The sequence below is a fragment of the Spea bombifrons genome, chromosome 7, assembly GCF_027358695.1.
Source record: "Spea bombifrons isolate aSpeBom1 chromosome 7, aSpeBom1.2.pri, whole genome shotgun sequence".
Taxonomy (NCBI): Eukaryota; Metazoa; Chordata; class Amphibia; order Anura; family Pelobatidae; genus Spea; species Spea bombifrons.
Window position 1 is genome coordinate 35,907,027 of NC_071093.1, and position 15,572 is coordinate 35,922,598.

At 38.8% G+C, this 15,572-nt stretch overlaps 1 protein-coding gene across 1 annotated transcript in view; it reads right to left on the bottom strand.

The window, feature by feature from the left end:
• The window catches only part of SNX29 (sorting nexin 29), a 161,528-nt gene that overhangs the window by 103,741 nt on the left and 42,215 nt on the right, over positions 1-15,572 (bottom strand). Inside the window, exon 14 of the mRNA XM_053471455.1 lies at positions 9,206-9,285. Coding sequence (XP_053327430.1) covers positions 9,206-9,285 — 80 coding nt within the window. The remainder of the gene's footprint in view (positions 1-9,205; positions 9,286-15,572) is intronic.

Genomic DNA, 15,572 nt, shown 5'->3' on the forward strand with positions numbered 1-15,572 from the left:
CGACGTCAGTGGGAATGCCACCGTCAGCGGGACCGCCCACAGACATCAGCGCGACCCCCCCACCGACGCAAGGGAAGGCTCCGGGTAGCCGGAGTCCAGAAGTTCCCAGGCATGAGCCAGGGTAAGGAGTGGGAACAACTAACTCTAGTTAGGATACATCTGGCTCTTTAAAGTACATGATTGCTGGCCAATTAACTCAAACCGTCTTGACCACTTGAGCACTTTCACTTTATGGGATTGTCAGTATGGTTGAAACGTCAGTACAAAATATATAGTTTAATGGATGAGGATACTGAAGAAATCTCACTGATTTAACTATAGATTATATACAGGGTCAGTCAAGCTCTTCCTGCAACAGAAGCTCACTGGGGTCGATTCTTCATGATGTAAAGTAATGGAGTTGAAACCCCACCAAACTCTCTAGTCAACTCTCCTTTTGGTGAATAAACCCCATTAAAATGCACGTTGGCAGATGAGGCTAAAAAGAGAAACTAGTAGTCTGACTAGTACAGTTTAAAAGCACTTCAGCGAAATTTATTAAAGCCATTTGTGCTTTTAAATGGATTTATTTTAAGCAAAATCTCATGGTCTCTTGCTATAACAAATTATAGTTTATCAACATATCTACAAACTGCAAACTTACTATTTTGCATGTGGACAGATAGATAGATAGATAGATAGATAGATAGATAGATAGATAGATAGATAGATGGATAGATAAATTAACAATGCACATATTAGTGGCCTTTGTTCATACCTATACAATCTGTTATGCACTTTAAATTCAAACAAGCAAAAGATGATAAATACATACAAATTATGCGGGTAATGACATAATGCAATAGAATTCACAAAGGTCAGAATGAATCATATATTCATAACATCAACATTCATGTATTCTCACTGACATTATGTTCTTCAGCTTTAGTCATTCTACGAAATCAATGCCAGAGACTGGGATATGACATATTGTGTGTTCAAGTGGGATACCATGAGTGCATCGAAAGTCACTGGGTCGCTGGACACATATGATTGAAAGTATTGTTCCACATGGACTTGGCATTAAGAGAGTCATTTACCATATTAAGGAAAAACAAGCATCTATATATTTTCATCAAAAATGTAATTAGCTTTTGTGTTCCTATGGCAACAACCTATCACCATCATCTCGCTTGAATTAAGAATTCCTTAACCCCTTAAGGACCACGCTGTTTTTTGTGATCGAGGCATTTCAGCAACAACATTGTTTAATGAAATGACGCACCAGGCACGTCATAGGTCATCACCTGACCGTTTTTGCGTGACGTGCCTGACCCGTCAAGGGACGTTAAGGGGTTAAGGAAAAATTTGACAGGAGAGGCAACACAACAATATTAATAGGTTCGACGACTTGGTCATGGGGCCCGTAGCATCAGCTCCCATTAACATATGTACAGACCCACGATACTTCCCTCTCTGGGCAGGGAAGTGGTGTTTGGTCACATCATAGAAACAGAATTTGACGGCAGATAAGTACCAGGCTATTCCATGTATCTACCACCCACTCAGTAAACATCCATGCAGCTCTAAGGTTCCATCTGCATTCTGCCCACTAGGCACTAAAGGCTAACTAGGGCTAGCCTTTCCTCTGAACAAAGATCTCTCAGTTGCCGACCCTGGGTAGTTTCCAGGTATACCTGCAATGCGTTTACAGATGTTTCAAAAGCTGTATTTAATTACAAAATATTTATACTCAAGTAACTGGTACCCTTAATTTAAACATAACTCAACAAAATAATATGAGTAAAGAAAAATATACCACTAGAAGATTAAAATTAGAATTAAAATTAGATAGAAAAACAATCAAAAAAAAGATCTCCTTAAAAAAAAAAAAAGAAGTTTTGCTTGTAAATAAAATTTTAGAGCAGTAAATAAGATATTATGGAGTTCAATCTGGCAATTAGAATAACGTTAGCGGGAAAGGAAAAAGAAATGTTTGTTAAAATCGCTCCCTTGCGTTTGGGTACATTTCTCACTTAGAAGAACATTTTTTTTATACTGCAATTGCTTTCTTTAGTAGCCACCACATTTTCGTAAATGAAGAATTAAATGAAGTTCACTTGTAGTCGTTGCCTAACAAGGTGCCAGAAAAGTTATATTCTGCAAAGCCCGTGACACTGTTACAATAACACTTTCATGTTGGCAGCATCTAATTAGAGGTGAATTTGCAATGATATCAGTGTACATGGTTGATACTTAATATTTACAGAAGTAAACCGGCCCTCCAAACGTAACTTGGCACCTCTAGAGAATGTTTTGTTCCTCTCCATCATAAAATTGAAAAAATAAATAAAAACAAAACAATTACGGAATACAATGAAATATGAAAGAGTCTTGGAAGGCAAGCTTAAGTGTAAATGTAAGGCAGCCTTTCTAAATTATTCTTAATGCTGTTTAGTATTTCCGATTATTTGTAAGGCTTAATGAACTGACACCTTGGAAAACAAACACCTAATAATAAGGTCTCCATGTTCCTAGCAGGGTTTTGAGTACATTGAAAACATGATCAATTGTTTTTGAGTGGGGGCAACATTAAACCATTCTTGCCACCCTTAGCTTTGTCTACCATAAGCATGATACAATATACACCAACATTAAAAGATAACGTAGGGGTTAAACAAGCCCCCCTGTTGCGGTTCTACAAAAAGAAGGATAGAAATACATTTATTGTGGTTCTTGTCTTTTGATTCTAAAAAAAACATTAAGAACTTTGCCACGTCATCTCAAATAAAAGAGAGCTTTATCAACCACAAAGAGAACTTTATTGAAACTGCGCTACCTGCATTTTCCTCTCTAGACCTCGCCACCTAAATCAATGCGCATCGATAGCTGGAAGTTCTCCCCAAGCTTCTGCCATGGAAAATAAATCTCGCAATGCCCTGCTGATTTCACCAGTAGTGTGAATGGCTTCCTCTCAGTAAATCATGTCACCGCCGCCAAGGTCAAAAACGTGTTATATTGCAATCCTACACTTATCGCATTAAATGCGCCATTCAGAAAAGACTGTTGGGTGTCTCATATGGGTGTTGTCAGCTTCAGAAAGTTTAGGAGTATTTTTCTCGGTACGGAACGTTTTTCGCAATGAAATATAAGGTTTTCAAGATAAAAGGCTATTTTTTTTTTGTTACAAATAATGAAAAGGTAATCCTGGATAAGAACCAAGCGGCAGTGACGTGACGGTGACTAAATCTGGGTGATTGATCTGTTACATTTATAGCTGATAATGATCAGCAGTTTTTAAATAGCGTAAGAAGAACAAGTTCTCTAACTGATGTTTTGTTGCCAGTAACACCTTAAGGGCTTTTTATGTTTTGGAAGATTAGGTCTTTATGCTTGAAGGTGTCAGTCTATTACTGGCTGACGGACGACTGATAAGTGCATCTTTCATCTTACAACATGAAGCACCAAGTATTTAGAGAGGAATAAAACACTTTAACGTTAGCGACATCAAATATAGGTACATGATACAAAGGGGAACACAAGAAAAATAAAAAATAAAATATTTTAACGACAGAAGAAGAGAAAACTATTTCTAGTCCAGCCCCGGCACCTCTACTGCTTGATTATTTAAAGGGACGTATAATATCTACTATATAAGAATGCCACTTCAATAAAGAACACGCTTTATTTTTGTCCCATGAGGTTCCTCCAGACATGTAACTTCCATGATGTTGGCTGAGCATTATGGGAAGTGCAGTTAACAGTAAATAAAGGTACAGATGTAAGCTGTGAACTACAGTCCCCATGATTCCCAGACAACCAGGTGTCCCCTGTGACTAGGCATCATGGGAGTTATAGTCCACAACACCTGCCACATCATCTGCTGTTAACTACAGTTCCCATGAGGCTCAGCCAGACATACTGCTTCCATGATGCTGGCTGTGAGAGTAGTAGCCCTGGTGGGCTGTGGGGGCATCCTCATGGGCTGGCAGTGGTGTGGAGGGACCGGCTCCCTCCATGCTTTCTCACACTCCTCGTCAGGGCAGGGGGCGATAGTCGGTTCCTCACCAGCAGCACTGATTTGCTGTTTCCCAGTTTACCAACTCTAAAGTAATGAGAGTTTCAGAGACCGGATGCTGATTGGCTCAAGGTACAGTATGCCGATTGGCTAAAACCAAAACACTGTGTGCCGATTGGCTAAAACCAAAACACTGTGTGCCGATTGGCTGGCAGAATTTTGCACTCGGTTTTAGCAATCTGTCACTGTCATAATGGATAGCAAAGTGGGACAGAGGTAGGGATAGGTGGGACAGAGTCCCAAAATTGGGACTGTCCCACCCAAATTGGGAAAGAAATTGGGAAAGAATGCATATTAAAGTTTTCCGTGGCCAAAGGGGGCGACTGAAGATCCGTAATCATGTTGAAACGACGCACTTTCTCCATTTAGGGACGTAAAAAAATGATATCTATTTGCCAGAAACAAAATCTATCAACCTAAGCATATGATTATGATTCATGCACGTTAAATATTAAAATGGATATCAAAATGTTTGATATTTCAAGCAGCTGTTCAATTCGCACAACAGAACATGTTGAAGAATCTATAAAGAAAAATGAGTAATCAAAATAATCACATTATTGAAATACAATCTAACCTTTTAATGTGTTATTCCAGGAGTGATCCTACCTATTAATAAATCCCGCCACACCTCTTGTATGTTTCCTTTATTGTTGACCATGATTTACAAGGTAAGCATACTCTGACATTACCATACATTGGGTGGGGGTTTTTTTTTCCCCCAGTACAGTCGCATAATGTCTGTGCAAAACTTTTTTCCTTATATGGTCCTAGTTGTACTAAAATAGTGGATTTTAGGCTCATGTTCTTGAAGATGATGTAAGGTTTTTTAATGGGAATGTGTGAGGGGCTGATCAACTCATCAACTTTGTTATGTATTATGGAGGGCTATTTCTAACAAGCTTCATCTTAAAAATTTCCTGCATAAACAAGGGTTTCAATAAACATCCGATGCATACTTCATAAGGAGATGCATACCACACAGCTTTTGGGCACTATCTCGCTTTTGTGGGTTTCTTGCTGGAAAAAAAAAGGCGCTGGCGTTGATTCTTCAAAAGTCTTCGAGAAGAAGAAGCGAGTTGAAATATGTCCACGTCCCTTTTCAGTTCAACTTAATAGAAGTATTATTAACGCATGTCTGTTACATGGTGATCTGGAGAAACGCTAAGAGCTCTAATTCCATTCCCTCTCACAGCTATCTCAGTATGATAAGAAATTAAATTTTAATAAGGGTTAAACATTAATTATAGGCTATAAGCTCTGACAACTTTCTTCTGCAAGGCATATTTAAATCTGAATTTCTCAGCTTGCTAAACATAGAACGTATCTGCTTCCAAACATTAAAAGCAGCTTCGCTCTAGAGTATCAGGGCATACGTTTTACCAAGAACCTCTCCTTCTTTGAAAGGGGTTCTACTGGAAGTTATCCTGGGTTCTTATATGGACGGCACCCCAATGGGTACGTCCGGCATACAAAGAGACGCTTCAGGACCTGCTTCATAAAAAAAAAAAATACTTCTAGGTTTGCAGTTAAGGGACCACACTATCTTTCCATGTAACCTCGCTAAAGATTGACGGGGGCTTCTCAGCAGGAACTAGACCTTATCACGCATGGGGCATTAGTGATGAATCTACTGTCCCAAAAATATTGCACAATAAAACCTACCCGGGCCGTAACTGTTCAAGATAAACACACAGTGAGTCTAACGGGAAATCCCACAGTTTCTTTCTCCTTTTTTGTTAATATTATGATTGGGGACAGGGTCCTCTTCTCCTTCTCAATAATACCCCTAACACTATGAAAGTCTGTCTAATGGGCGTTTATGTTATTGCTTAGCTCGTTAATTTGTTTTCTGAATGCTGTATTTTTAGTTCTTCAGCACTGTACAGAAAATGCTAGTACCTCAAAAATAAATAAGATACACAAAAATAAAGAGAATGAACTGCTTTCAGATCATTGTAATAAAGTTTCACATTTCTGCAATGTTTTCAAACATTATAACATTCGAAGAATACACAAAAGCATTTCTTTTGAGACTTCAACAACTGGCTTTTTTCTTTGTTCCATATAAAACAGTAACAATAGCAAGTTATAGCCAGGATAATTGAGAGCAATTTATTTGGCAGCTGCAGTAAGACCATTTTCTCTTACATGGCCATGCTTGAATACAACATATACATAAAGCCAGGAGCAGAAAATTATCGAGGCGCAGCGTAGTACAGTGTGAATGATCTCCTGAGTAGAACTGTGATCAGTAAGAGTAACAAACCATTTGCTCAGTGACCTGAATAAGCTAAAGCGTATCATTTATATGCCAAATATCTACAGCAGGGTACAATGACCCAGTAAAATCCTGATGGCACCAAGACTTGTCTGTTTACTATGTACAAAAACATCATAAATCAGAATTCAAAAAATAAAGTTCTGCGCCATAACCGTGTGCAGCTAAAGCTAAGGTCAATCAAGCTATTCTTCTAGACAATAAGGTCTGAATAAGTATGAATTGCAAATCAGAGCACTATAAATCCAATTCATTCTTCCAGTGGAACCTATTTCCCAGTTCACTACAACCACAGAAGAAAACCAGTATGTGAGCCACCAGCTACTTCAGTGCCGACCACCGCGGTAACCACCACCATAAGGGGCTTGGTATCGGCTGAACTCACCTGAAGGAGGATGAGTTTATAGCTAAAGTTTTCTTGGTTTTGTAGAACGTTGCTTGAGTTTTGGTATTGCTGATCGCCTCCTGTCCTGTCTCCTGCCAGGACTGACCTCTGGACTGTTCTCTGCTTGCTCCTGCTATTGTACTACATTCCGGATTCTAGTATTTTGTGAGTGGTTCTGTACTCTTGGGTCAGTGGTGACTTTGCTTAAGGGTCGGTCCCACCGGTCCTTTCAGGACCCCAACACATTCCACGGTGCCACTGACCTACAAACTCTGTATCCCAACTCTTATAGATCATAAACATGTGAATAGGGCCCGTGTAACCTTTTCAAATAGATTATCTTATCATGTTTGTTATAACCTATGTACTTTGCAAAATGAGGGGATAGATCGTTGGCACTACACACGTAACTAATAATAGTTATTTACCTAAATAGTTATTTACCTAAAATGACTAAGTAACGATAACTATAAAATAGTTGACAAGTTTAAAGAGCACTAAAAATAAGTGCTAAGGATCACATGACCCACCATACATCCCATACGCATTTATAGATATAACTTGAAGAGATTATTTTAAGGTTGTTATGCTATGCATAGTCATGCTATGAAAAAGCTAAAATTCTGGGGTATTGTTGCAACAAGTATGTATAGAGCTAAAAAGGTAATATTGTGGTACTAAAATGTTAAAATGTTTATACAGCAAATTAATTTTATTTTATACTTTGTGGAAGATTCACACAGCTGTACATGTTCTCGTTTTTCAGGACATGCGCAAAGGAGAAAAAGAGCCAAGATGCAATATTGAATAGCGTTCTGATTGCGCAATGTGTAACTAACCACCTGCTATCCTAGATTTACCGAACAGCTGACTGCATAGCACACATGAGAATGTTCACTAAAAAGAAGTCTCCAAGTACAATTTATTAATGAGCCCAGCTTTGCAACAGGAAGACAAAAGCAATTAAACTTGTAAAGGACATATTGCCACCAACCGTTAAATTAGGTTCCTGGAACTGCAAAATGTTTCATACACTACAGCCTTCTAATTGGCCCTTACGCCAGCTGCATATACTAGCCAGGGCTTATGGCAGCAGGGCCAAGGGGCCTCTGCCATAAGACTGGGGGAAGATTGGCCCTCAACTGCTGCTCAACGTTACGACGTCTACTGTAACAAGGCGAAATCTCCCCAACCATCCCATTCCCATTATATAGTTCTGTGTACCTAGCACCACACATCTGGAAGAGACAGCCACGGCGGTGGTGAGTCCTTGGGGATGGCTGGGGGACTGCCCTTGGTGACTACAAGGGACACTCACGACGTAAATACCTCTCTCCACCTTTAGTAACAGTGGAGTGAGGAGCACTCAGACATACTGAGAACAGATCAATAAACACAGCCCCTATAGCACAAATTCCTTAAACTTCCGGAGCTGTAAAATGTAGGTTTTGTTAAAGTGACAGCTTCACATTAAAAGACTGATGATGTTTTCTATCCCTGTGTATTTAAGAAATATGGTACTGTATTTTCTAATTTAACACCTAAAACAAGGAGTTGCAAAAATGCTGACTTAAATAGCACAGGGCCAATTACTTACAAAAGTTTCCAATTACTAAAGGAAGCATCAGCTCACGAACTTGTAGCCATTAATAAGAGAGAGCATTATTAGCCATTTTTCAAGACAAGAATAAGGTACAGAACAACAACATAATTAATGGAACAGCCGCTACGGTACACATTTTATTTACAACGCAATGTCCTTTAGGCATTTGTTTCCACATCTGACAGTATTGACCTTCTTTGCAGCAAGGAACATAACTCTTTTTCTCTGCAACAGTGTTAACGGAGGTAAATCCTACTTTAAATGTAATATGATTAACTTTACAAACTCATCTTTAGGTTTTTATTGGCAACATCTCATTCTGAGTCAGGTCGATGTACCTTTCACACACGTTAGTGGTCAGGCGCAAACGTACGTCATATAACAGAGCAAGACATTATTTTAAGGGACAATGGATCAGGAAAGGATGAATCAGGCAATGAAAAGGATCAAGATGCAGTCAACTCTGTAAGTGGGATTCTTTAAAATGGCTAGCAGCCGACTGCATAGACTGAAGAACACTGTGAGAATGTCCTGTTCCATAACCCTCCTTTTGGGAGATGTTCTGAAGCCTAATGCCTCTATCTGCAGCAATCCATCTGAAGAAGAGACCACTTTCGATCCAAAAGCATATATAATCCTTATCTGTGTTGACCCAATAAAAGGTACCACCTTCCACTAAGAACTTTGTCTACAACATAACCTATACCCAATACTGTAAGATGCTTAAGTGCGCTTTATACCTCTGAGCATGACAATAGAGCAAGGAGCTGTTGCATCCTTGACATTCATTATTATTATTATTATATATATATATATATATATATATATATATATATATACATACACACACACACACACACACACACACGTCATCCTTACCATCACTTTGACCTTCTCTCTTAAGCATCTGCACCGCTCCAACATACTTCTTTAGCTGGACTTTCAACACCTCGTTTTCCCTGTGCAAAGATAACACATAGAGACAAAATATTAAACAGGTGTCTCAGGCCTTAGTATTATGAATTTAAACAGATGATCTTCCTTACAGAAAATCTGCATCTTTCCCAAATACATTGTAGAGTTTAGAACCATAAAGTAAATATGCACATTTCATCTTAACCTCTAATTCTCATAATTTATGCTTTCCCCCCATTCTGTTGTGTTATTGTTCCCCTTTGAAACTTTTGTCTTAATTTTTTGAGTTAAAATAGTCCCTTTTGTTTAAAGCATATGTCCCCAACGGATAGACGAAAATAACACACTATGGCTTATACAATAATTTTGTTATGCTTAAAGCTGTGAGGGTGATTATTCCCTTTTATTCCCCTTATTTTAACCCAAATACAAAAGACTACATGTTAACTAGCTTTTTCTTGGGAGATAAAAGTGAGGAATAACTTCTGTAAGAAGCCATATCCATGTGTAATCATACCTTTCATTACGTACTACTTAGCAGCGGAGTAGTTCGCGTTGATCTAGCACAATCTTTAATTGTATATGTTATTGTCAGGCAGATGTCGGAAGTTAATAATACCATTCAGATATCCTCTCCATTCTAATTATATACCCTGAGAACGCACCTCAACTACAGTTACTAATAAAGAAGCCAACTAGACAGCAAGACAATGCTATACGTTAAAAGCCAAAGGAGAATTGTGTATTCATTGAAATCCAGTTAAACTCTGGTTATTACAACCACACTTTGCAAAACGCTCTTGAACCCAAGGATTACGCAGAACATAAAAAAATTGAAGGGGTACAGTTCCTATGATCACATACAGTAAACTTAAAGGGAAAGTTCCATGGAATCAAAAAAAATTATTCTTGTGCATAAAACGCAATGTTCCAATAAACTTCCTTTATCTGCCAACCTGGGGGCTGCCATTGTTGTCAGTGATGTGACTTTTCCTGGTCATTCACCACACGAAGCAGATTCTTTATGGCAATAATAATCATTGTTTATCTTTATTTAGGATTTTGGAGGGGTAAAATGTATGATAAATGAATCCTATGTGATTACATAAGCCTTCTATGTTAACTAAAGATAAAGAAGCCAGACACCTGTAATTGCGTTTCAGTCAAGGAGGCGAGTGGATTAAGTATTACACAAACACAAGTAATTTTGTAAATTTATTTTACTTTCTCTTAAATTTGGCTATATAAATTAGATTTAAAAACATTAACGTTACTACGCCCCCTCCAGATTTTGTCTTCTGTATAATAAACGTTGTAGTTATCATGTACATATAAAGTCAGATTAGTAATTGGTATTTGCTAATTTAACGGATTTGTTTACTTGTAACTGTGAACAGCGTCCGTGCCCTGTAGGCCTCACCTTACTGCAAACGCTGAGTTATATGTAGCGCGTTATTAAAATATATTACGGCTGCTAAAAATATAATTTGATATACAGCGCTGAATTCGGAGAAATGTTAACCCTTACCTTCCAATAAAGATATGGTATATATAAAAATAAATTGCATTCTGTGTATCCTTGCCTCAAAACAAGTACCTTTGATGAACTTTAAACTGAGATATCTGTGCTAAAGCTGGGATAACCAATTATTGTGTGCTGTTTGTGGCCCCTAATGACTGGAGTTGTGCACATAAAATGTATATAAGTCCTGGAAAAATAGCTGATGTACTCACTCGAAGAAGGAGCTAAATTCCCTTCAACTTCAGCACCTTTGGACTTATTACGTCTTCTCACCTGAGGCTTTTGACCACGCAGGAAAATAAGCTGTTTTTTTTTAATAACCACCATTGAAAGTAAGGGATTCTGCTTCCAATTGTTTACAAAATAGAAAAGTACTAAAGGCACCAAGTCTCTCTTTCTTCTCATGTAAAAAAAATAAACCCCTAGAGGCAGGGCCAGCTCAAGACATTAGCCCCGGCGACGCCACTGCTCATTATCTACCCGTCCTTTCCCTACCTTCTCATTATCTACCCTTCCTCTCCCTACCTTCTCACTATCTACCCTATCCCCCCCCTTTGTACTTCACTTAACTTTCAGCAGTCCTGCGGCGAGTCTCCCTGCTCTGTCGCGGTGCACGCTGCTTCACTGCTCAGCGCTGGAAATGACGTCATATTCCGGCACTCAGCATTACAAGCCAGCACGGAGACCGGGCTAGAGGGCTCACAGAGGAGAGAGAGAGGGGCGCCGAGCGGGTACTGAAAACTTGATAAGCAAAAAACACTCAGTGCCCCTGTGTGGTGCAATTGCCCCACACTGCTCCATGGCAGGGCTGGCCCTGCCTAGAGGTAGAAATGTATAGGGACCGACCCTAAGCTCCTTGACACTCATGTCCGCTTCTGATTCTGATTTGTTTTGATTAATGACTGGTTATCACAGTAGAACTCAAGGGTCACCAACAACCCACTGTCTGTTGTAAGCCCAACACATAAATCCTGGACCACCAGTGGTCCTCGGGTCCTGGTTTAAGAAACTCTGACATGGAACAGGGCTTCTCAACCTCAGTTCTAAATGGTATATATTTTATCGTTCTCCTCATAATGCACACCTGGAACCTTATAGCCTGTTAGGGGGCCACATTGAAGATACTCTAAACTCTACTACTACATAGTTTAAGGTCGCAGAGAGCATACCAATGCAAACCGAGTGCTAAGAACCATATAGAACTCTGATCTAGATTATTAAAAGATTATAAAAGAAAAGAAAACAACTTAATGTTCAAAACTGTTACCCAAAAATAGATGGTCTGCTCATTCGCATCTATCCTAGTTATGAATGGATAACTGTTTCATGCAGTACCGATTTCTAGATTAAAACTGGATTCAGGCAAATTCCTGTTTGCTCATTCTTCCATTATAAAAATGTTCACCTATACTTAAGGGTTTTTTATTTTGGTGACAGTTTAAAATAAGTTCTATGTCTCTCTATATCACGGTAACAAACAGCACACCATAAGGTCCAAAAGAGTGTTCACATTTGACTCTCGAACTCTGGTTTTAATTTTAGGTTTTGTATGATTACAAATATTTCAGCACCTGTTTCCCAGACAGTCCCCATCTGGTGAATCCTGTTAAGAGCTTAATAAATTATCAGAAACTCATAACCAGTCTCAGAGAAGTCTTTTTACAATCCAGTAAATGAGAAATTGCAGACTTTGTGCATGCCTTCCATTGTGATTTATCATTTCAAAGAACCTGAAGCCGTAAGAGCAGATTGGAACATTACACCATTTTACATTTAACAAAGAATTCGAGATAATATCTGCAAATACAAATGTGCTAGAAAAATTACAAGCGAAGGCATTTTTTTCTAAAATTACAAAGGTGTTCACAAAGCTCTTTTCTAACTGCTTGTGTGAACATAAATCAACCAACGATGCGATACCAAATATATGTAAAATATTCAAACTTTTATTTAGAATGAGACTCTGTTATCTTTATAGGAAAGCAGTCTTGGTTTTGTTGAAACCCTGGGTACTACAGAAGTAACTACAATCTAGACCAGGGGTGTCCAACCTCCGGCCATCCAGCTGCTGTAGGACTACATCTCCCATAATGCTCTTTCAGCGAAGGGGCTGGTTGAGGAATATGGGAAATGTAGTCCTGCAGCAGCTGGAGGGCCGCAGGTTGGACACCCCTGATCTAGACACTGGGGACCACACTGTGCTTCTTCATCACCTCTGCTGTTTTCTCTCTAGGTTTCCTTTGGGAAAAAAATTGCCTTCAGTCCAATACCTTGGTTAATGGACCGTTACATGTAAGAAATATTAACCCACTAGTCATTACCAGCGTACTGAGGGATTCTCACCAACAGAATAAGAATGTAAGTTACTAGCGGGGAAAACAAAGGGTTGGGGCATCAGAGAAGAAGCGGTTACGACAACGCACAGCACGGACACAAAATTCAACGAAGCTGACACACAAGCTGGAGTTATGAGAGACAATTTCAGGTAGAGGTTTGAACTTGCACTGGACAACATCCAACAGGGTTGATCGGAAGCTATTTCATACTTGTGTGCTTTCATTAGATAACAATATATAGAGATAAGGGGATACCTCAAGAAATAAGGTTTGATATGAAGAGCGTTTAGGCTGAAAAGGCTTTAACGTAAATGGTAAGCACAAGGCATGTAACCAGCAATATCAATCTGAACAATGGCAGATATCAAAGAAGAAGAGAAATTTACCAAGTAAAATGAGAACATGTGGACTGTAAGCATCTCAAGCCCAGACCGGTCATCTGGCAAACGGGCCATCTGGTCTCTTTGTGTGCACCTGGACACACACGGCCACTGTCTGCAAGAGTGTAAGAGCCAACAGCAGCATGTATGTCATTTATCAACCACCAGTCTTAAAGTGCCAGGATCGATTTTAATCCCCAGCACTTCAGCCCTGATCTACTTTATGTGGAAAAGTTTTCAACAGCCCTGAAGGCAACAATTAAGGCATAAGCCTCTAGGAAACCGCCTATACATTGAACTACATCCATTACAAAGTGGCTGATATATTTTTATAATCTATTGCCTCACTATACAGTTATTTTTCCTCTTAAGCCTGAGAATACTACTGCAGAAACACTACCAGATAAGATGTAATTACAAATCTACTATATTTTTTTTATTTGCAGAGGCAACCACTGACACAACCTACTCATCCCAAAGTTGTTTGATGGGGTTGAGGTCAGGGCTTTGTGCTGCCGGTCAAATTCTTCCACACCAAACTCATCCAACCATGTCTTTATGGACCTTGCTTTGTGCGTTGGGCACAGTCATGCCGGAATAGAAAAGGGTCTTCCCCAATCTGTTCCCACAAAGTTGGAAGCATCGCACTGTTCATAACGTCTCGGTATGCTGAAGCCTTTTTTCTGACCATTTTATCAATATACTTGCCACATTAATTAGTGACATATATAATTACAAAAAAATCAAAGACCATCTGGTCAGATTATAGAATATAGTCCTGGGGCAGAGATAGACAGCCCTGTTACATTTTATTGCTGCAAAAACTAGAGTACTTCAATGTGATATTTGCACCTTAGTTGGTTGACTAGTTATGTAATGTTACAGGTAAAAACAATGCAATACATTTTACGTAACATGTTTCACTATAACACATACACAGAATGATAAGCACATCATTCTATAAGCCCTCTTCTTATAGTGGTTTCATTTTATTTTTGCAGAAAAGGGAATTAGAAATTACTGGTTTGATGTACTTGTGTTTTTTTGCCAATACTGGAAGAACAAAGAAATCCCTACAGGTGTGCAAACCGAGTAGCCCCATCAAACCTCCTTGTAGGCCTGTAAGAATTTATTTTGCTAAAAATCTTTTTATGTGTGACATCAATAATGCCAGCATTGGAGACAAGAACACCCGTTATAGATCCTTAACAAAACCGAAGCTTTGAAAACTGGTATTTTCAGTATGTGGCGGTTCAGAAGGTACCATTTAGCTATTCTAACCAGATCTTTACAAAAGTCAAAATGTATGTCACATCCTTAGACAATTGTCATGAACAGATAACACATTTACTGTATAGATTTGACACTTTCAAAAACTTCCTTATACTGCAGGAATAAGAAAAATGTAAAATAGCACATTCCCTAGAGAGATCTGTTTCCAGCCCCGTCTACGGGCTTGGGTAAAGAGATCAAAGAAAGATACGCTTCAGAAAAAAGGGAATCAACTGGAAACCATGGAACAGTCTAAAGATTATAGATACATAAAAAGATAGACTTACAAAAGAGTAAGTGTGATGACGTTAAAATGATGATGTCAGAAATGATCCTGAAATGAACTTACACTGAGGTTATCTTTTTTTTTTTATTTATTTATTTTTTTTAAAGAAGTTTATGCGTTATCGGGTATTATTTGTTGAGGGATACTAGTAAATCCAAAGTAAATCACATTATGTAAAATAGTTTGACGAAGATGCTGCTATCAGGGAATGACAAAGGAGAAGGTCTCATAAGAGCAGCCGAAAGGAGCTTCAACAGGAACCATTGCTGCAAAATGGCAGGTTGTGGCAACGTTCTTTCATTTGGAGAACCCAAAAAGAACTATCAGCGATAATCTTAACTTTAGTTACACAACACAGAATGAACTGTCTTAACATTTACTAATTCCTTGGCATACGCCAAGGAAGGGGAATCCTGTTTCATTAAGGTTGGTCATTTTTCATTACTGTTGGTTTGATGTCAGGTAAGAAGGCAATGTTTTTCAATGAGGAGCCTATCTTGATGGTTTTGCCCAGTTTAAACAAAACAATTACGGT